At 40.2% G+C, this 23,491-nt stretch overlaps 1 protein-coding gene across 7 annotated transcripts in view; it reads right to left on the bottom strand.

Annotated features, from left to right (window-relative positions):
- The window catches only part of pkdcca (protein kinase domain containing, cytoplasmic a), a 71,539-nt gene extending 48,917 nt beyond the window's left edge, over positions 1 to 22,622 (bottom strand). For 3 of the 7 annotated variants that reach the window (XR_011886808.1, XR_011886809.1, XM_072265025.1), the window contains exons 1-3: positions 21,722 to 22,617; positions 7,374 to 7,496; positions 2,286 to 2,557 (exon numbers count right to left, since the gene is read on the bottom strand). Coding sequence is in view for 4 of the 7 variants with exons in the window: in XM_072265025.1 (XP_072121126.1) it covers positions 2,286 to 2,557; positions 7,374 to 7,496; positions 21,722 to 22,432 (1,106 nt within the window). In the remaining 3 variants the exon portion in view is untranslated. Of the gene's footprint in view, positions 1 to 2,285; positions 2,558 to 7,373; positions 7,497 to 21,721 lie in introns of all 7 variants that reach the window. The other 4 variants (XR_011886810.1, XM_072265026.1, XM_072265028.1 and 1 more) reach the window with 4 other exon arrangements.
- Positions 22,623 to 23,491: the final 869 nt, after the last annotated feature.

The raw sequence follows: 23,491 nt of genomic DNA on the forward strand, positions 1-23,491 counted from the left end.
ACACATTAGGTATATTTGAAAAGGTAAGAGATCTATTTTTTCTCCATTCCCATTTGTGATTTCTCCTTATTTTGAAGCAATCTCAGCTCAGCTACACAACCTGTTTACAAGCATGTAACAATTAATTGTTGGATTAGGACTGCTGCCAAAGAGGATACTAATTTTATGTGTGTGACTGAGGCTAGAGTTATCAAGGAAGAAATTCAACGTTTTGAAAAGGTGCTAAATGAATGCTACAAAGAAAACAGAAAGGAAAAGCAATTGGGTTGGACAAGGGATGATCATTCTTGTGTCCAAATGCTTCAATATTTGACTAAGCAGCTCCGTACATCCTCTGAAGGTGGCAGTGTGGAAATGCAACTATACTCAGTAACCACACCTGTTATATATCCCTCTCTAAAAGTTTTTCCATTGAAGTCTCTTTACGTCACTGAAACTGAGCTGTACGCAATCAACCAGGCATGTTTCCAGACAGTATTTTTCTAACTAACACTGTCCAGTGAAGACATCTGGGTGGGGTAAAACTGGCTACCATTCACCATCATTCTTTCACTTGACAGTGACGTGAATTTCTCATAATGTTTTCAATTTTGAACTTTACTAAGTTACAAAGCTAGCAAAGCTGGGACAACACTCACATGATTATATTGCAAAAGATTAGTAGGAGAGAGAAAACAGGTGTGGATTTTTAACGTGCCATTGTGAATCAGTCACTATAATAGAAAACACTCAACTTTCATTTCCACTGGAAAACAAACATAAAATAACAACCATTGTGTCACTTCCAAAAAAACAAATCAATTTTCAGCTGGTTAACACTGAACAGAAAAGATCATGCACTTGAATTTCCAGGCAAGGGTTTCCTGCTCAAGCAGCATCCCACATTTCAGATGGATGGACAGTGCACGCTTGTTCACTGTCTGTTCTGGAGAATTGTTCGGTTAAGCTGGTCTATTTTCAGGAGCTGACCATCCAACTTCTAGTTCAGAACAGGTAGATGAATAGGAGTTGAAAACTAGTCTTACTAATGTCACAATAAGACTAGAGAACTAGCAAGTGAAAAGGACTGGTGTTTAACTCTGCCTTTCACTGAACAGATATAATAGTACCATGCAAAGATTCCAACAGAAAAACTTATTTTAGAAGGGAAAAAATTGCATTTTACAGTGTCTTTCATAACCCAAAAACATTGTAATGCACTTCACAACTGATTAAATACTTGATATTCATAGTCCCTGTTATAGTATAAGCAATGAGTTTGTGCACTGCAAGCTAATTAAATTGCAAAACATAATTAAATATACCACCAGATCATTTGTTTTAGTTACTGCCTGAAAGATGAATATTTGTCAAGACATCAACTATACTCCCTTCCTGTCAATGATGTTTCCAACTGAATTATTAATCATTAACTTTCACTGGAGAAGACCCATGGGTTCTGTTTTAATACCTGTGCTACCGTTGATGGTGCACTCACATTTCTGTCATTGAGTTTAAGACTGCTGACAGATTACAAATTGCTCATGGCCATTATATTATGACATAGCATTGCCACTTAAGCAGTGCATAATTTAATATTTGCTTCATTTTACACCCAGATTGTTCAGAAACATCAAATGGAAGCTTGTGAATTCTCATTTATATTACTAACAACTGTAAACGTTAAAGACAAAGACATATCAATGGCAGAAATACAAGTGCTCTGGATGACACCACAGGCATCCTGTAGCACGTGATGAACAGAGACTCTACATGTCCAGCAGAAATAAATGATTAATCATTCAGAGGTCCTCACTCATCGTCACCTTTACTGAAATTCTAGAGACCTAGGATCGCATAGAGCTAGTTTTTGTTGTACAACATCCTCTCAAGAATATTCCTCTCAAAAATGGTCTACCACTGGATGTACAGAATGTTCTATGTTGACAGTGTTATACTGAAAGGAACTGAATGGATTAAGGTGAACCTATTGGTGCATTTATCTGAATATTATTTGAGTAGAATATGAGAGAACTGTGAAAAAAAACATTGGAAATCATTGCAAACTTCACCATTCATTGCTTTGCTTCCCTTGTCATAATAAACATAAAGTATATCATGTTTGGACATATTATCCCTTCTGAGAACCACAAAATATTGTCAATTACACAAGTCCTTTACAAAGTGGAATGCAGTTTCAAAGCAATTTTTCATAGTGATGAAACTGACAAATATTCTGTTTCTGGCAATGATGGTGGTTGCAATCTGAGCTCACTGGCTCGTTCAGCAGTGAAAGAAGCAATTACCTATAGGCATTGTAGAGATTGCGCTTTTCATTCATCCTTTGACATATGCCTTCCAACGAGCAGGTTAAGGTGAAATTTCGGGCAGGAAACTCCATAAAACAATCACTGTTCCTCAAGCATGGTGTTTCATTGATGCTGGCGTCGTCCAAGTCCGTCACTTTGAGTTCACCATCAACGATGACAAATTGGCGAGGGCGGAAGTCTAGCAGCGTTACTGAGCCAAGAGGAGAATGGGCCAAGTAGTGCAATAACCGTATCAAGCTCAAACATATCTGCGATGAAAGTAGCACAAAGTACAGTCACACAATTTCTTCAGCTTTAAAGTAAAACTCCAAAATGACACAGCTCAATGAAATATGCCTTCAGCTATTCTCCATTAAACATATTCGTAAGGAATGAATTCCCCTGAAACTGGTTATCAAATACAGCACAGAAACAGGCCCTTCAGCCCAGCTTACCCATGCCAACAAAGTAGCCCACCTGAGCTAGTCTTCCTGTCCATATCCCTCTAAACCACCCTTCCACTGTGTAATTAGCAAAGACAGGATACAGACTGCAAATTCTTGTTCTTGGCCAGTGGAGAAGGGTCCAGAACTACGGGGGGTGGGGGGGCAGTGTGGAGGCTGCTAAAGAAAATGACTCAGTAGGAGGAGAAATGGAATCTCAAGAGTTGAATCAAAGTGGGACGGGCAAGTGTCAAGAGCATTTGGGTGCAAGGAAAGGAAGAGGTGATATGTCTGACGTATCAAACAACGATACACAGCAAGGTGGGAGAACGGGGCTTGGGAAATGTTTGTTCGAGTGTGGGGCACGTCGAAAACCAAAGGGGTTTCTATTTTTAAGATGATCCAGAAGTCACATGGTCATGAACCAGGTCAGAATTATCTCCATTCAGCAGCACTTCAAGCCATTTGGAACCCTGCTCCTGCATGACCCCGGAGCACCCATGTACAACTGAACTTCACGAGGATGCCATCGGAATGTATATTCTGTACCAACTGGCATCATTGTGCATGTCCAGACACCACCAGCCCATAGGCATATCATATGCACAGGCAACAAAATTGATCTCCTATGTAGCAATCACTAGACTAGGAACCCCTAGACCACTGTTTTTTGAAGCTGTCTACAAAATACTATCAACATGTGAATCAATTATATAGGACATTTAGCCAAATCCTATTCCAGGAAGCCTACAAATCCGCATTGGACAATGACTGAAAGCAATAAGGCCGACTAAGTTCTCTTCTCCCTAATACAGGAGCCCTGATGAAAATGGAAATTCTACAGAGACTGTAAATTGCACCTGAGCTGTGTTTTTTTTTAATAACAGTGCTGTATCATACAATGCATTTACATCACATTTTCCTATCAGATGCTATCTCCAAACATTCAGTGAAATATAACACTACACAAAGAAAAGTTCACTTTGTTTACACTAAACACAAGAACTTACACATGCAGGCCAATTCAAGACAGTGCTGCAGGTTTAAGTATCAGCCCTTTGCTTTGTTCAGTATCTTTAATTTCACTTTATTTAACATTTCCTGAGAACTTAATATATTAAAGAAGTAGGCAGTTTTAATGCAGTACTCTGATGGGAAAGAAAATTCACTAATCTGGTAAGCTGCAGAGGGATGTAAATTTAGTCAGCTGCATCCTGGGTACTAGCCTGCAAAGTACCCAGGACACCTTCAAGGAGCAGTGTCTCAGAAAGGCAACACCCATTACTAAGGACCTCCAGCACCCAGGACATGCCCTTTTCTCACTGTTACCATTAGGTATGAGGTACAGAAGCCTAAAGGCACACACTCAGCGACTCAGGAACAGCTTCTTCCCCTCTGCCATCCAATTCCTAAATGGACATTGAACACTACCTCACTTTTTAAAATAAATATTATTTCTGTTTTTTGCATGATTTTTAATCTATTTAATATGTATACTGTAATTGATTTATTTTTTATTATTTTTATTTTGTTTTTTTCTTCTATATTATATATTGCATTGAACTGCTGCTGCTAAGTTCACAAATTTCACGACACATGCCAGTGATTATAAATCCGATTCTGATATCAGTGATTTACTGAATACAATGATGGTGTTTCCCCCTCCCCATTCCCCCCCTTCTTTTAAGGTCTACCAAAAAGCCAAATAATCCTGGTGTCACAGAAAGAAGATTTGCTGGAGCAGGTACAGTTGATAAAGGGATACCCCTTTCCCCAGCCGGTGTTTCCTCCATCACTGAACTCTCCCTCCCTCCCAGATGGAGGGCAGAATCCTACCACCGATGGTTTAAATAGTTGTCTGTAGTACAATGAATGAAAGTGACCACCTGACAGGGAGTACAAGAGACTTATGTGAATAATGAAAATAATCTTTTCTTACCCCCACCCCCAAAGAAAGAGGGCAAATTAAACTTATCCTGGTTTTTCCTGAAGTCTAAAAACTAGTTTGGAAACGAAATGGCTTAGGCGTAGTTTAGAGAGAATTAGTTATGATAAATTAAATGGAATGTGTAACATTATATCATGTCTCTTCCTAAACCAAGTGGTGCATCTGAGCCTGATCCATATGGTGAATCTTTTCCCCCACAACATTCAGGTTTCAGAGTCTCCAACATCAAATGAAAATATTTGAACAAAAATACACTTATGACAAGGTACCCTGAGAAAGACAAGACACAGGAAAAAAATTAGACCATTCGGCCCCTCTGCTCTGCCAGATCATGGCAGATTTATTTTTCCTCTCAACCCCATTCTCCTACTTTCTCCCCGTAACCTTTGACACCCTTACTAATCAACGAACAGTCAACTTCAACCTCTGCTTTAAATTTACTCAATCACTTGGCCTTCACAACTGTCTACAGCCTTTGCCATCCTCTGACTTAAGAAATTCCTGCTCATCTGTTCTAAAGGGACATCCTTCTATTCTGAGACTGTGCCCTCTGGTCCAAGACTCTCCCGCTATTGAAAACGTCCTCTCCATTATCACTCTATGCAGACTATTAATATTCAGTAGATTTAAATGAGATTCTCCCTCATTCCTCTAAACTTCATTGAGTACAGGCCCAGAGCCATCAAAATACCCTCGTACATTGACCTTTTCATTCCAGGATCATTCTTGTAAACCGCCTCTTCACCCTCTCCAATACCAGAACATTGTTCCTCAGATATGCAGCCCAGAACTGCTCGCAATATTCCAAATATATTTATAAAGCCTCATTACATCATTGCCATTACATTTTAGTCCTCTCAAAATGAATGCTAACATTGCATTTGCCTTCCTTACCCCCTACTCAGACTGCATGTTAGCATTCAGGGAATCCTGCATAAGGACTCCCAAGTCCCTTTACACCCGATTTTTGAATTTCCTCCCCATTTAGAAAATATTTTACGCCTTTACTCTTTCTACTGAAGTGCACGACCATACACTCTTCTATGCTGCATTCCATCTGCAACTTCTTTGCCCATTCTCCTAATCTATCCAAGTCATTCCGCAGGCTCCTTTCTTTGTCAACAGTACAGGTCCCACCACCTATTTTCGTATCATCTACAAACTTGGCCACAAAGCCTTAAATTCTGTCATCCAGATCATTAACATATACTGTGAAATGTTTATTCCCACTCTTTGCTTCCTGCCAGTCAGCCAATTTTAGCAGCTTCCCATAATTCCATCGACTCTTATCCTGGTTAGCAGCCTCGTGTGTGGCACCTTGTCAAAGCCCTACTGAAAATTCAACAGCCACCGACTCCTTTGTCCAGCTTGCTTATTATTTCCTCAAAGAATTCTAACAGATTTGTCTGGCCAGCTTTTCCCTTAAGGAAGCCATGCTAACTTCAACCCAGTTTATCAGGTGCCCTCAAGTACCCCAAACCACATCCTTAATAATGGACTTCAACATTGTCCCTACCACTGAGGTCAGGATAACTAGCCTACAATTTCCTTACTTCTACCTCTCTTCCTTCTTAAAGAGTGGAGTGACATTTTCCAGTCCTCCAGAACCATTCCAGAATCTAGTGATACTTGAAAGATCATTACTAATACCTCCACAATCTCTTCAGCTATCTCTCTCAGAATGCTGGGGTCTAGACTATCTGGTGCAGGTGACTTACCTACCTTCAGACCATTCAGCTTCCCAAACACTCTCTCCTTACCAATAGTGACTACACCAACTTCAGCCCCCTGAATCTTTCAAAGTTCTGGCCTGTTGCTAGTGTCTTCTATAATGAAGACGGTCACCATTTCTTTGTTTCCCATTACTACCTCTCCAGCAACATTTCCCAACGGTCCAATACCCACCTTTGGTTCTCTTTTATCTTTCATATATCTGAAAAATCTTTTGGATTCCTCCTTTATATTTTTGGCTAGCATACTGTCATTTTTCATCTTTATTCTCCTTACTGCTTTTCAGTAGTTTCTGTTGGCTTTTAAAAGCTTCCCAATCCTCTAACTTACATTATTTTTATTGCTATATGTAGTCCCTTTTTTATGCTTTTATTCTGTCTCTGACTTCCTTTGTCAACCCCAGTTGCCTCATCCCCCCTTTAGAAAAAGTTTCTTCTTCTTTGGGATGAACTGATCCTGCACCTTTCAAATTGTTCCCAGAAACTCCAGCCATTGCTGCTCTGCCATCATCCCTGCCAGTGTTCCCTTCTAATCAACTTTGACCGGCTCCTCTCTAATGCCTCTGTAGTTACCTCTACTCCGCTGTGATACTGTTACATCTGATTTTAACTTCTCCCTCAAACTGCAAGGAAGCACATTATCCATATTTGAAATATTGTAGTGTTTCAAATGTTAAGCCTAGAATTTATTTTTTAAAAGGGGAAAAATAAATTATTTAATTATGCTTAATCAAATGAAAATTGGTTTGATTTGACCAACAGTTCCCCAACTAATTGTAAGATTTTAAAAGACATGCATGTTGATCAAACACTATTCAAAATTCTAAAAGAAAAAAAACATGTCCAGGAAACAAAGTTCTTTGGCAGCTGAAAAACTTACTTTCTCTGCTTTGGTGCACTTTTCATCCCTTCCCTCCCCCACAACTTCCTTGCACTCAAGGCTCCAAAGATAATCATTACTTACTCGAAATCTCTCCTCCCATGAAGTCTGTAAAAGCTGAATCATCTCCAAAGGGGATCCAAGCTCTGTAATAGTGGTTAATGTGTCAGCAATGTGATTACTATCCTGGTAGCAGAATCCATAGAGCTGCAAAAAGGAAACCAAAAAAACACCAGAAAAGCAATATGTTAAATTGTTTAATCAAAATTATTCTATAGAGCAACAGAGACAATTACTGGTGATATTGCAGTGATGCACAACTACCAGATTTTCAAAATGTGACATTTGTATTTTATTTTCATAAAATTTACACCAGATCTCACTCCATCAGCATAATCCCCAGTTGCTTTTTTCAGCATGTTTATCTAGCCTCCCCACAAAGGCATAAATACTGGTTGGTTCAACCACATGTTGCCATAGTGAGTTCACAAACTAACAATTCTCTGGATGAAATTTCAGCCTGCATTTTCTATTGCACTTTCTCTTATTTTGGACACTGCAAAATATTTTCCTGACATTCACCCTTACAGAACCACTGATCAGCAGATACGGCCCAACCTGCAGTCATCAATTCATTTGATGGCTGGACCTGTGGAGGTGTTGGCAACTTTCTCCCCATCCAGTTTCTGACTGTGCAGCTGGAGAAAGGAAATGCTGCAACCCACATTTGCCAGCACACTGGCTAACTGAGTGGCAGGTGGACTCTGGCTGACTGAAATCCAAAGAAGAATCAGGATCTCTAGCTCACTGTGGGACCTGGGTTGGTAATGAGCAGAGAAATACACAGACATCTGAGAGACAAGCTACCATTAGCACGACTTGATCAGATGAACTCAGTGATTCCTTAGTATCTTGAATTGCTGATTTTAGTTATTCTTTCATTGTGCAGAAAATATCTCATTAGCTGTGTAGGCAAAGCACAAATAATACGCAACAAAAAGAAAGTGTGACAAAGACGTCCAAAAGCAAAAGTTTCTAATCGCTTTGCTGACTTAAAGAGCTGGCCAACGAGATAGTGATTCACTTGACTGCCTCCCTGCACCTGCTCATTAGAGCTTTTGGTGGTACATCGCTGTTTTTTGCAGGGTGCATGACATTATGGTCTCCAGTTAGTACCTTATGAAACAGCACCTGGAGATCCACCTAGAAACTTCTGCAGCACAAACACTGAGATTAAATCGGGCCTTAGAGGCAAGAGTAGGCCAAAGCAAACAGTTAACTGTCCATCCTGATTTTTGCAGAACCATTACTATTTCAAAGCCATTGCATCCCAACAAATTCTCACCAGTTTCCCCCAATCCCTCAGATATTGCCAGTGTCACAAATAAAGGAAATTAATCTGAGATGGACAAACAAAAAATGTTTGATTTAAATGAGAATCTCAGAGCAAATAGATCCTCATGTAACCAGTGGCTGTAGGAAATCCCCATTTCAGATTTGTTAATACGGAACAAAAAGGATGTTATTTGGATTTACTCATTAACAGAACTTGCACACTGCCGACAGCATCAGCATTTATTGCCCATTCCTACAACTATCCCGGTATTGAGAAGATGGTTACACATCAACCACGTTGACTGGTTTGGAGCTGTTTCAAAAACCAGCCAAACAAGGTAAGGAGGACAGATTTACTTCCCAAAACACATTAGTGAAGCCATTGCTTTTTTTTTCGCAACGACCCAATGGTTTCATCATTACGTTACCGAGACTACTGTATTAATTTTTACTTAAATTCAAATTCCCATGTTGTCATGGTGAGATTTAAATTCCTATGCCTGAATCAATGGTCCAGTACACTGGAGTCAAGAATACTAAATTAAATCCTGCCTCTTAACCTCACCTGCTGATTATTCCAACAAACAAAACCTAATATATTTGTACCAAAATACTCCCAGAAGGGTATTTTCTGTTCCATTAAAAAATTTTATGATGGTCTTTTAATACGTCCTGTCATATTAGTTGCAAAGCAGTTAAAAAGAAATGTTTCAATGTCTCTAAGGATTTTCAATTCCAAAGCAGGGAGGTTAAATTTAACTGTTCCCACTGGATGTGAAAAAAATGCAGCGATCAATGGAAAGGAAAATCGGAAAGGCTGTACGCTGGGTGGGGCAAAAAGTTAAACTCAACCTCAAGTAATCCCATCACTGTACTATGAATTTAATTGTTCCATATAGAATTAACATCAGACAGTATTAGTAACTTCAGTCAGATCCTTCTGAGAGATGATTAGCTTCACGTTCCTCAGCTAAGGGTGGAAGTGTTCTTAGAGTTTGCACCTAACATCAGTGTTGAGTTTAGAGTAAAATTTTAACATTGATTAGCAGAAAGTAAAGCTTCCTCAGCCATACAAGGTGCCTCAAGTCAAATCTCATCAGCATGGTATTCCCAACATTAACACTCGTTTCTTGACATTCTTAGATGTCTGCATTGGCAACCTTATTTATTATCAATGATGAATTTTGGCCATTTACTTTACACCAAGCTGGGGCAATTCACAATCATTGCCATGATTTATAGTTTAACATTCTACAAGTATTAGCTGAATTTAAATATGTATTGTGGATTTGTACATAAATCTTTCAAATGTTCACATCTGTGGTAAATTTTACTCATGTGTTTTGAGGAAAAATATTTTTAAAGGTTTAAACATACTTCAAAACTAATTTGCTTGTGAGAAACAAATAGATTAATAGATTAATAATAAATGGAAGTGAATAGATTAATAATAAATATAAAGACTGAGGAAATTGTGCAATTTACATATGGTATAATAAAATCAAACAATGTGACTATCAAATATTAAATAATACAAAATGAATAAAAACAAACTTTAATAAATGTTAAAGAAAAAGTAATTTTTTCCCATATTTGTATGCATACTTTTGAATGCCAAGTACCAACTGAAGTGTAATGTTAAAAGTCAAACTTATATCCGGCCTAATTGCTGGTGATTCCAGGTTGTTCATTCTTCGGTGCTTAATTATAAATCATTCTCATTCTCAGACAACATATTTTTCATTTTGGCCCATGTACGACAAAGAAAGTTGTCCACTGAAGGCCAATAGCTTTTCAAAAAAACAATTTGCACATCAAGTCAACTTCTGATTGTTTTAGTAAAAGGTAATTAATCATGTTTGAACAAGGGGATGACCTATGGAATCAAAGGTACTGAATTTACACAGTCTCTGTCAAACTGTTAAAGTTCTCTATTGTAACATGGCTTGCATTTTTTATATAGGTTAAATTGTCCACTATTGTTTCTAATAATGGCACAGAGAATCTTGTAGGTTTTCATGTGCAAGACAACTTTAGTTTAATCTGTCACAGCTACGGTCTCGCAAAGGTCTTTCATTCTTCTAAATAATAGTGACACAGCTGCCCCTTACTCAGAAAAAAAGAGGAAAGGTTAGCCTGCCACACAAAGCTTGACAAGCTCATTGGGATGAAACACAAAGTGAGGACCTTATTAAGCTGTCATCAGCAAGTTAACAGCATGCAAGCAGTAGCCCCTCATGAATGAATATGCAAGAAAAATGGGCCCTGTTTTGTTGTGTGAAGTGAATAGCAAACAGAATTAGTGGAGGGAGAATCCTAGTGCGAGTCAGAAGTTCTCTTGTACCAGAACTCAGCATTGCTTTGACTTGAAGCATTTTTTTCAATCTATAGAGCTACGGCATTTTTCTGAATTTCTGTGAGCAGACAGGTTTTGCTTACTCAGAAAGAGCAGATAAACGTTCACTGGGAAAGTAAAAAGAGATTGCACCACACAATGAAATAACTTGTAAAATATTTACTCTGTAAATGGAGGGATGCAATTTGTCACAATCAGTTGTTATGTATTAATGATCTTGGAGTTATCCCTTAAGATCCGAAGGTGAAATTAAACAAGGTTCTGGTATAACCAAACATGTAAATTTTTATGTTTTTTTTATAAAATAAAATTATATTTGGTTGTATCAGACAGAACTTTTATCTTTGCAAGAGTCCACAGAAGGAATTTAAACAGATTGGCAGATGGAATACAGTGTAGGGATGTATGTTTATGCATCTCAGTAGAAGGAATAAACACAGTCTATTTCCTAAGCAGGCAGAAATTTTTTATAAAAATCAGAGGTGCGAAGGGACTCGTGAATCCTTGTGCAGGGTTTCCTAAAGATTAACTTGCAGGTTGAGTCGGTGGTAAGGAAGGCAAATACAATGTTAGCATTCATTTTGAGAGGGATAGAATACAAGAGGAAGGGTGTAATACTGAGGCTTTATAAGACATTGGTGAAACCGCATTTGGAGTATTGTGAACAGCTTTGGGCCCCTTATCTAAGAAAAGATTTGCTGGCATTGGAGAGAGTCCATATGAGGTTCTTCAGAATGATTTCAGGAATTAAAGGTTAACAGATGAGGAGCATTTGATAACTCTGGGCCAGTGCTCACTACAGTTTAGAAGAATGAAGGGGGATCTCATTGAAGCCTATCAAATATCGAAAGGCCTGAATAAAGCGGATGTGGGGAGGATGTTTCCTACTGTGGGAGAGTCTAGGACCAGAAGGCACAGCCTCAGAATAGAGGGACTTCCATTCAGAATAGTAATGGTAGGAATTTCATTAGCCAGGCTGGCAATCAGTGGATTTCATTGCCACATACGGCTGTAGAGGACAAGACACAGAGTATATGAAAGCAGAGGTTGGAAGGTTCTTGATTAGTCCAGGCATCAAAGGGTACGGAGAGAAGGCAGGAGAATGGGGTTGAGAGGGATAATAAGTCAGCCATGATGGAATGGCGGAGCAGAATGGCTGACAAGGGAAATTAGGGATAGTATCAATTGCAAAGAAGAAGCATACAAATTAGCCAGAAAAAGTGGCTCACCTGAGGACTGGGAGAAATTCAAAGTTCAGCAGAGGAGGACAAAGGACTTAATTACGAAGGGGAAAAAAGATTATGAGAGAAAACTGGCAGGGAACATAAAAACTGACTGTAAAAGCTTTTATAGATATGTGAAAAGAAAAAGATTGGTTAAGACAAATGTAGGTCCCCTACAGACAGAAACAGGTGAATTGATTATGGGGAGCAAGGACATGGCAGACCAATTGAATAAATACTTTGGTTCTGTCTTCACTAAGGAGGACATAAATAATCTTCCGGAAATAGTAGGGGATAGGGGGTCCAGTGAGATGGAGGAACTGAGGGAAATACATGTTAGTAGGGAAGTGGTGTTAGGTAAATTGAAGGGATTAAAGGCAGATAAATCCCCAGGGCCAGATGGTCTGCATCCCAGAGTGCTTAAGGAAGTAGCCCAAGAAATAGTGGATGCATTAGTGATAATTTTTCAAAACTCTTTAGATTCTGGACTAGTTCCTGAGGATTGGAGGGTGGCTAATGTAACACCACTCTTTAAAAAAGGAGGGAGAGAGAAACCAGGGAATTATAGACCGGTTAGCCTAACATCGGGGAAACTGCTAGAGTCAGTTATCAAAGATGTGATAACAGCACATTTGGAAAGCAGTGAAATCATCGGACAAAGTCAGCACGGATTTGTGAAAGGAAAATCATGTCTGATGAATCTCATAGAATTTTTTGAGGATGTAACTAGTAAACTGGATAGGGGAGAACCAGTGGATGTGGTATATTTGGATTTTCAAAAGGCTTTTGACAAGGTCCCACACGGGAGATTAGTGTGCAAACTTAAAGCACACGGTATTGGGGATAAGGTATTGATGTGGTTAGAGAATTGGTTGGCAGACAGGAAGCAAAGAGTGGGAATAAACGGGACCTTTTCAGAATGGCAGGCAGTGACTAGTGGGGTACCGCAAGGCTCAGTGCTGGGACCCCAGTTGTTTACAATATATATTAATGACTTGGATGAGAGAATTAAATGCAGCATCTCCAAGTTTGCAGATAACACGAAGCTGGGCGGCAGTGTTAGCTGTGAGGAGGATGCTAAGAGGATGCAGGGTGACTTGGATAGGTTAGGTGAGTGGGCAAATTCATGGCAGATGCAATTTAATGTGGATAAATGTGAAGTTATCCACTTTGGTGGCAAAAACAGGAAAACAGATTATTATCTGAATGGTGGCCGATTAGGAAAAGGGAGGTGCAATGAGACCTGGGTGTCATTATACACCATTCATTGAAAGTGGGCATGCAGGTACAGCAGGCGGTGAAAAAGGCGAATGGTATGCTGGCATTTATAGCAAGAGGATTCGAGTACAGGAGCAGGGAGGTACTACTGCAGTTGTACAAGGCCTTGGTGAGACCACACCTGCAGTATTGTGTGCAGTTTTGGTCCCCTAATCTGAGGAAGGACATCCTTGCCATAGAGGGAGTACAAAGAAGGTTTACCAGATTGATTCCTGGGATGGCAGGACTTTCATATGATGAAAGACTGGATGAACTAGGCTTATACTCGTTGGAATTTAGAAGATTGAGGGGGGATCTGATTGAAACGTATAACATCCTAAAGGGATTGGACAGGCTAGATGCAGGAAGATTGTTCCCGATGTTGGAGAAGTCCAGGACGAGGGGTCACAGTTTGAGGATAAAGGGGAAGCCTTTTAGGACCGAGATTAGGAAAAACTTCTTCACACAGAGATTGGTGAATCTGTGGAATTCTCTACCACAGGAAACAGTTGAGGCCAGTTCATTGGCTATATTTAAGAGGGAGTTAGATATGGCCCTTGTGGCTAAAAGGATCAGGGGGTATGGAAGGAAGGCTGGTACAGGGTTCTGAGTTGGATGATCAGCCATGATCATACTGAATGGCGGTGCAGGCTCAAAGGGCCGAATGGCCTACTCCTGCACCTATTTTCTAATTTTCTATGTTACTCCGTGGTCATATACAGTGGAAAAATTGTTTTACATGCCAACCCAAAACACAAGTACAATGAGGTCATACAAAGGCAAAGAAAATAATAGAATGCAAAAGATGGTTACAGAGAAAGTGCAGTACAAGTAGACAATATGGTTCAAGGGCCAGGATGAGGTAGATTGAGGTTAGAGTTCACCTTTATTATACGAGGTCTACTTAATAGTCTTATAACAGTGGGATAGAATCTGTCCTTAAGCTTGGTGTACGATTCCAAGCTTTTGTACCTTCTGACAGACTAAAATGAGAAGAGTTACAGGGGAAGAACCTTTGTGACCATACACAAGAATGGATCAGATTTTTTTTGGCATTAAAGCTGCGAAATGCAGAGAAAAGGTTACAGATAGTATTTTTTTTTTTAAATCAAATCCAAACTAGGAGATGGTCTGTTTCACCATTTCTGTAACATTGTTGATAGATTGCAAGTAGCTAAATTTGGTGACGTCCATGAGCAATTGTGATGTATAAAATAATGGGAGGAATCTTCAAAGAGTAGATAGGAAAGATGCATTTCCTTTGGCAGACAGATCAAGAACCAGAGAACTTTAACTTAAAGTAATCATTGAGAGAATTAGAGGGGAGATGTAAAAAAAATATTTCACCCAGAGACTAGTAGAGGTCTGAAATGAGGATACAAGCAGAAGCTCCATTTATAGACTTATGAGGGGTGATTGACAAGTTCGTGGCCTAAGGTAGAAGGAGTCTATTTTAGAAAACCTAGCACATTTATTTTTCAACATAGACCCCTCCTATGTGTACACACTTAGTCCAGCAGTCATGGAGCACACGGATCCCCTCTTTGTAGAAGCAGTCCACAGCAGGGATGATTGATAAGCTTGTGGCCTAAGGTAGAAGGAGATGAGTTATTAACTTCAAGAGTTGAACTGCACATGCATGTGACGAGAGCGTCTTGGACATCCAGGTGGTCCACAGCAGGGGTGATTGATAAGTTTGTGGCCTAAGGTAGAAGGAGATGAGTTATACAGCTCTTGGAATACGCACGTGCAGTTCAACTCTGAGTGAAAATGCAGAAAGTTTAAGTTTCTCCTCACCTCCTTCTACCTTAGGCTATGAACTTAACAATCACCCCTGCTGTGGACCCCTTTGGGAGGTCCAAGACACCAACTTCTATAAAGAAGGTATCCGTATGCTCCACGATCACTGGACTAAGTGTGTAAATGTAGGAAAAATAAATGTGCTAGGTTTCCTAAAATGGACTCCTTCTACCTTAGGCCACAAAATTATCAATCACCCCTCGTATTTAGATGTGTACTTGAAGAGTAGTATCCTGCACTGCCATGAATTTAATGAATGATGAAATTAGGTTGTGTAGCTATTTTTCCCATTGGTACACACTCAATGGCCTCACATGTCATAACATTTTTATGATTTCATTCTATCTTCCTCCTCAGTAAATTTCCTTGGCCTGCACCGGTACTTGACTCTCTTGGAGTACATGCCCTGCTTCAGATGTCACCTTCAAGGAGCATTTTTCCCCCACCTTTTAAAACAAATAAGAACATCTCTAGCAAATCTGGCAGTCTTTGTCATTCAGTTTATTCCCTCCAGTTGATGAACCAAGTGGTTTGATGGGCAATTTCAGGGGGGAGTTTGAAGGTCAGTAATTTTACAGAGATGACATTCATACATAGGACAGACCAAAAAAAAACAGCAGTTTTACTTTTCCCTAAACATTAGCATAAAATCCCAAGTAATTTGTTACTAACAAACTCAAGATCATTTTACTGGCATCAGCCCATTTCCAAGTTACTATTTTCTGACATGATCTTGAATTGCGTCATAGTTAAATTGAAAGATTTCTGCCTTTCTACTTATCCTCCACTGCCACAGTGATATATAGAATATTGGCTGCCCTATTCATACTTAATGGGAAATAACATACTGTATCACCTATCATCCAGCTATGTAAATGTAACGTCTAGATCATTCCATGAATTAATTTCTCACTTTTTAAATTTGATCTCAGTTACAGAATGCTGTACAAACTCAATTATGATTTTTTAAACTTGGTCCTATGTCAGTAAAAATATTATTCCATTAAAACTTTCAACAAGCCTTTAGAATTTATATCAGCACCAAATAATACTCTAGTATTTTCTCCTGTTACATTATATGCATATTTTTGCATTAAAGTTACTGGAGGGCAGCAAGACAAACCTTCACGAAGCTCAAGAACTTTGAAATTAATTGAAACAAGCCCAAGGGTAGAATTACAACTGAATATCGACTGGATTCCAGCAGACTAGGTTTATGAGCTATCAATATGCACTTTTGCCACTAAATCCAGAGTTTTTTTTAAACTGCCATTAAGAATGTGCAGTGAGAAACGACAGCTGGATGTAGCAATGTAAATATTGTGACCTGGTTTACGGATGCAGATCTCCGAAATTCCAAACAACACTAGTATAAGTGACAATGTGGGAACTTAAAGTGATCGGTGAGAAAGAATCTAATACTTCAGGACTTTAACAGTGTCTCTGATAACCTAATACGCACTTATGAAAATGTACTGTGCAAATTTAGATTTGATGTAGCAAACAGTGTATTTTTTCTTTTCATTTTCCTTGCTGATTATCTCTCACACAGAAAGGATGAAAGGTGCGTCAATCAACAGACGTTTTGCTACCTTCAACATCAGATGTTTATTTTTAAAACTTTCTTATTCCTGCATCCTTCAACCTAGCGAAAATGGTTCAATTATAAGGAATTAAACTGTTTTGATACCGGTACATTGGTGGTTAAATTCCATACCGCATCAATTCTAAGCTAACAGAACTCTCTTAATACAGTATACACAGCACAGTAACGGCTCTAACAGGTAATCTTTCTCACTGCTCTTCCACAGTATCACAAATGAGTCCGTCAGGAAACAAAAGAATGAAGCCAACACAAGTTCTCTCCACACCACCCGCACCCCGCCAAAACCATTTCTTCAGCAGCCCTACTCCAGCGCCCCACACGCTGCCGTTCACACAGCCTGCATCGTTCCGCTGCCTCACACACTCCAACTTTTCACCGGAAGCAACTTCCGTGCGAGTTGAACAGCGGCTCATGTTTTAATTCGCGGGAGTTGCTGGATAATCACGAGTCAGTGATTACCCATTAATACCGCAGAACAAATCCAACGTGCTGCACAACAATGACGTTCTGTGGGGATATTAAATCACAGTTTTTCGTCAATTACCGTATTTTATATTTCGGGAAAGGTCGCGGCAGTAAACAAATCAGGGACCAATTTTGTGTTCTAGTGAATGCAATCAACTGCATTGCAAACGTTTGTAAAAAAAGAGCTGCCAGGCGATGGCTTACTACAAGGACCAGTGCGCTGAGCACTGATATAAGGCACATGTCAGTCTCCCGCTAACTCCGGCCATGAGCGGCGGGTGCTTCAGACCACCGAAACCCGGTCTCACGAGGGGTAGGAGAGTGACCAGACCCACAGCCAGCCGGCCAGACACCGCTCCACCCTTTCCCGGAGTCGGAAGAACGAAGATCGTCCTCAGCTGCTCGTGAAATGCAGCTTTTGCAGAGCGGAAAATGATCAATAGTAATATGCCAAGTGGAAAGCTATAAGGTTAAAGGACATCTGTCATCGCAGATAACGAATCGGAGCTCTCGCCAGAGCAAACCTGACAGTTATCGGCGGGTCTGTGTATCTGCTTTAAAAATTTGCTTTCTACAAAACAAATGCCTAATTTAACGCTTTCGTGAAGGCATCTCTAGAACGGAAGGGCATAGTATTTTCAAGAACAACACTAATTAAAATCCACAAGGCTGGCTCATGGAATGAAGATAAAGGCTACAGTGGACAGAACTGTGCCAGTAACAGTTCCAATCTGCCCGTAGGTAATGTTTCAAAAGGCTTGCTCTAAATAATTCCATTAATCCTCCGGAATTCTCGCACATAATCAGGAACACGCACTTTCAAGCACACACAAAAAAACACGCTCAGGAATTGATCAGCTAATTTCGACAATCGATTGCACTTTGTTAACTCGAGGTTCTGAGATGCAAATACTGCTTTTCCCTGAGGAAGATCAATAAAAAGACCCAATAAGCATCGGGTATCAGAAGCAGATTATTATCTCCTTTAAAGAATGCTATCCAAGGCAAAAAAAATGGTGGGAGACGTTTCGGGTACTGGTGACCATTGGTGATCGCATTGTGGTTTTATAATGTTAATTACAGCTCAACTACAACGTCCATAATATCCAGTGTACATAGAAAAAACTTCACTGAATAATCCTGCAGATGTTTAAGAATAAATAGCTGACCAGGGTTATTAAATGCGAGTGTAGAATTCGACTATTTATAATCATTGTTTCATTTACGAGACTTCTGAACTCTTGACAAGTTTTTTTTAACGTACAACTGGTTGACGGGGTAAAATTAGCATTGAAAAAGGACGGACAGTACGTTAAATGAGTGGGGAGAAGCCAATGAAGGAAAGAGGGCTTCCCCGCTTTAGTGACAAAGCCAATGCAATTTGTACCAACTAAATGCCTGGTCATAAATCAGTGACCACATCGATTTTGCTTTGGCGACGCTCGCATCCAGTCCTTGCTAATTAAACAACGGTTGTTGAAAGATACATTTTTCTCCCTGCCCGGGACACCTGCTCCTGGGGAAACGAGAAAATGAGATTTCACAACAAGACAGCCGTTGTTGCATATTCAAATCTTATCACAATGAACTTCATTTAGTTTAATGAGTGGGTGGCTAACTGAAAAGTTTTTTATGTAGACTCTCAAGCAATTAAGTCATATAATTTAGATTTTATCATTGGTCATCTATTCCCGATGGGCAAAAAAAAGTAGGCCTTTTGGATGTAGATTTTCAGCACAAGTAGCTTCTACCTTTTAAGATCTTATGGCGAGTATGAAAGTGGACAATTAAAATGTCACTGATTACCCGTCTAATGTAGAGCAGTGAAACACATCAACTCGCCCTTCCGCCAATCCCGTTCATGCCAACCATCAGGCACGTCTCAAAGCCAATCCCATTTACCAGCACTTGGTCAACAAAACGTTTATTAAGGCGTATCTGAAACACAACTCGGATGGTTTCAGTCGATCGCATTTGGTATATGTATATACTATGTAGATTAAAATTCGCACTGGTCCGTCCTTCTAGGGAAAATAACCAAAAGCCGGAATTTTGGGATTTTCAGTATATTTAAAATCATGCAAATTGCACGTTGCGTCCATTTAAATATTTTATACAGCCCTTTATTTAGCATTATTCCTAAGTACCCTTCCTCATTATTATTGGACTTTTACTGGTGCTAAGTATAGACCAGTAGCGCAACCAAGCTTTCCTCCGCAAAAACCTAATACTTTTATTTTTAATAGTTGTGAAACAAACATTAACCCGTGCAGGAGATTCGACGCAAAGTTATTTACATACTAAGACCGTGGTACATGCATCAACATTTAAATCACTATTTTGACTGAGACCCTTAAATAGTACAATATTGGAAACAGAGAATACGGGAGACCCTGTGCAGGTCAAGCAGCATCTTAGAGGGAGAAATAGGGTTGACGTTGCACGTCGATGACTTTTCATCAGTGTCGGGACCGCTGAGAAAAGAAACCTGAATCAGAGAACTGAGTTCTGTATCTTTAGCATTTTGTGTCTGTCTGCGAATATGTAGTGCCCTTTTCATAGGGGAAGTTATTAATTTAAGACTCAACATAATAAAAGCGTTAGGTTGCCTCAAATCGTTCTGCTCTGCTTTAAACTTCTTGCCCTCTGACTCACTTATATCCGAGTTGGTAGTCAGCTGGTCAGAATGCACAAGCCATAAAGGTGAAATGATTTTGATCAGATCTTGGCAATACACAATATGCCTGTTATCTTGCAAATTATGCATAAAGCTGCCATCTGCCCTGAACATCCCGCAAAATCTCATTTCCCTATTAACATTTTAAAAAGCACGAAACGAGAGAACTACAGAAAATTGACAGCAGACGCAACACAAGTTCATTTTTCCACAAACTACTGACATTCCTGACTGTACAAGGTCAAGAATTCTCTAAATTGCATTCATTTTCTGTCAAGTATTATACTGTTAATCTGTCCTCATTCATACTGGGGTTGAAAGCTCTGGAGAATGGGATCTATTCAAAAAGTCTAAAAGAAAATCATACTGAACGTTCTGGCTGTCCAAAGCAGCTCTGCACAATCAACTAATTGAAGGGCTGATCTCACAATAGTTTTTTTAAAATTAAAACCAAATCATTAATCGTGAACAAAGCCGAGGTAGTCACAGCAGGAAGCATCCCGCTCCCTGGTCCGTAACGGGCTCATTACGGTTGACCAGAGGGAATTAGCACATTAGCAGGCGAGCTGACAACCTAAATGACAAGTCTGGTCTCTCCAAGGGTTATACCCAGGTGGATTCACCAAACTCGCAAGAAAGCACGTCTAATCGCATCATAAATTCACCTTTTAACATGTCTAGAGTCACGTGGTGGTACATTGTGAGCTCGGCTTTGTAACGTGTCACATTCTGTCAAGGGCCACCATTCCGAAATACAGAGGAAACTGCATTTTAACCTCAGTTGCGGTATTGCCAGCTGAAGTTCCAATCAGAGATGTGATTACTTGTCTCAGTATTAAACGACATTGGTCAAAACTTTGTCCTCTATGACTGGTGATAAAATCCACTGGTCACACTTCTAGTGACAGTTTTCAGACTGGCTGCCACAATGCTGGCAACATTATTTCCCAACCTCCACGTTTTCTACAAGGTGCGAGAGATCACATCTCCGATAACCACGGGTCCTTAAGGGAAAAAAAACTAAAGCGGCAGTCAACGTCTGGAGCTGCACTCGGCAGTAGCCAAGAGGTCTAACCCTTTCAGCAACGCCGAAAATCCGAAAGAGCCCACGACCCAAAGGCCAGGTGGAACCAAAGTAAAAGAATCAATATCTGCGCAAAATACAGACAAGAGGAGGAGAAATAGTTAAATACTCTTTAGTCAAAATGGACTGTCTTCTGAAAGCCCTGAATTCACTTTAGAAGCTCCACCGCAGGATTCTGTTTACTGTACCTGACTTTTCAAAAAACGAGGTAGGGAATTTGACTGTCATGCGTTAATCTCGTGATCCAACTCAGCAGTTGATTATGCGCTGAAATATTACTGAATAATTGGCCAAACTTATTGCTGAATCTTTTAAGTTTTGATATTTAGTGGCGCAGTTTGCAGCCAATCTCCTACTAAATATCTCCTACAAACCGAAAATGTTTGTTTTACATACGCCTCCTCCTACTCATAGCTTGGGGAAGCCATGACTGATTACGGTGTAGAATTTAGCAAAGAGCTCATTAAGCACCCGGTATAGAAACATTCGCCACTCTTCTATTTGACACATACATCAATCAGAAGGATGGAGTTAGGGTTCCCTGCGCTAAGAATTAAATAGCCCAATATTTCTCCCTTATTAGGCAGTAGTTTATTAATAAGTTTCTAATGAGTATTGCAGGTACCTACCTTAAGAATATTTGTATGCTGTAGCCGTTGTAAAAGTGTCATTTCTTTGACAAGTTTATACGACGCCAGTCGGTAGCAATCTTTCAGTGTCCCAAAGTGCTTAACGCAGTTTTCCATGTCGTGTCCTTCAAAGTCCACCGATTTTAAGGCCACCGCCAGGGTCTCGTTAAGAACGGCTTTGTATACTGCTTTTGTGTATCCAGAGCCCAAATAATGGACACTGCTTGCATTATTAATATCTGAGCAGCTTAAGGGAAGGGACCGGAACTGAAAGTCAGCCTTCGGGCTACTGGAAGCGAAGGTGTTTACTCCTTGAACAGTTAATGTTTTGCTCTCGCGAAAATCCGGGCTCCTCTGCTGCTGCTGCTGATGCTGGGGTTGGGGCTGATCTGGGGAGCTGTTCTGCGCTAGGTCCATCAAGCGTCTTTCCAGCGGTCTGGCTAGTCTCCCCGTAGCCGCTGCAGGAGCTGACTGCTGCCGATAGCGGACAACCTCCTCGTATCTTTCTTTAATTTGCTTCAACAGGTCTTGGTCGGTCACTCCGTTCAGAAGCACAGGCGGTTCGTTGCTGAGGTGATCCTGGACGGTCTGTTCTAAACGCTGTTGCTGATGGTGATGATCAAAACCAGGGATAAATAACAAATTCAGTAAAGTGCCCAGGAAGAATGAAAAGCAAAACCCAGCGGCGATGGCAATCTTTCTGCGTTTCATTTCGTTGTTAACCTACGATCTGCTAGGGGTGCTGTGAAACAGGAGACAGGGTGGCTGAGTAAAACTGAAGTTTTCACATTGTACAGTAAAATTTCTACCCTGCATGGAAGATAACCCTGGATTTTTCTCCCTTATGTATTCTTCACATTGACTGCGCCCTCCTCCAAAACCTTGATAAGCAAAGCAGCGTGACGTATATTGATTGACTGAGTTGCCCCAGTCGAACGCAGAGCATCGTGGGCGTTGTAGTCTCTAAGTTTTGTTGTTGGCGGCGGCTGCAGAAGTCAGGACGACATATTCCGACATGCACCATGGCATCCGCAAGGCGCCGAGTCTGAGAGAGAAAGAGAGAGAGGTCCGTCCCATGGATGGGTCTAACCAATTGGTGTGACGATGGGCTAGGTTAGGCAGAAAATTTCTGAAGTCTATTGGCTATATTTAACGACAGTCATTGAGAGCCCCCCCCCCTCACGGCTAGTTCTCACCCCTCTCCAGATCCTGTGCACGTGATAATCTGAGCAAAAACACAACAGCGCCGCAGTGCTCGGGATGTGAATGAGTGGCGTGATTGGCAATGACACGGTTATCCATCAAGCGCACATTACCTTGCTATTAGCGACTAATTAACAGAAGCAATCATGCTTCAAATTCTGGAAGAGCAGGAAAGAGGCAAAAAATAATAAATGTTTTGATTAGTGCGATTATTGATGAATGGTAAGAAATAAAGGGCACGTAACCTGAGCATCTTTGGGGCAACATTTTACCCAGCTTATTCATTAATGTTGTCAACAAATGTTACAGTTTACTTGCTGAAATATGTACTTAAAGTCAATGGGTCAATTTGGGTAACTTCTTACGAGCCTTATCCAATCAGCAGCAGGTCAGCGTTTGAAAGTACCTCATGGTGATGGAGTGCTTTTATTAAAAAGATTAAACAGTAGTTTGACTTGTAACCTCTGTTATATTTAGCCGGATCATATTCTCATAATAACATTGTCGTGTTATCAAGTTTATTCGTAGTTTATGTCATAAGTGAGACAAAATGGTTTTTTGATCGAG

Source organism: Mobula birostris, chromosome 8 (assembly GCF_030028105.1).
Source record: "Mobula birostris isolate sMobBir1 chromosome 8, sMobBir1.hap1, whole genome shotgun sequence".
In the NCBI taxonomy this organism is placed as follows: Eukaryota; Metazoa; Chordata; class Chondrichthyes; order Myliobatiformes; family Myliobatidae; genus Mobula; species Mobula birostris.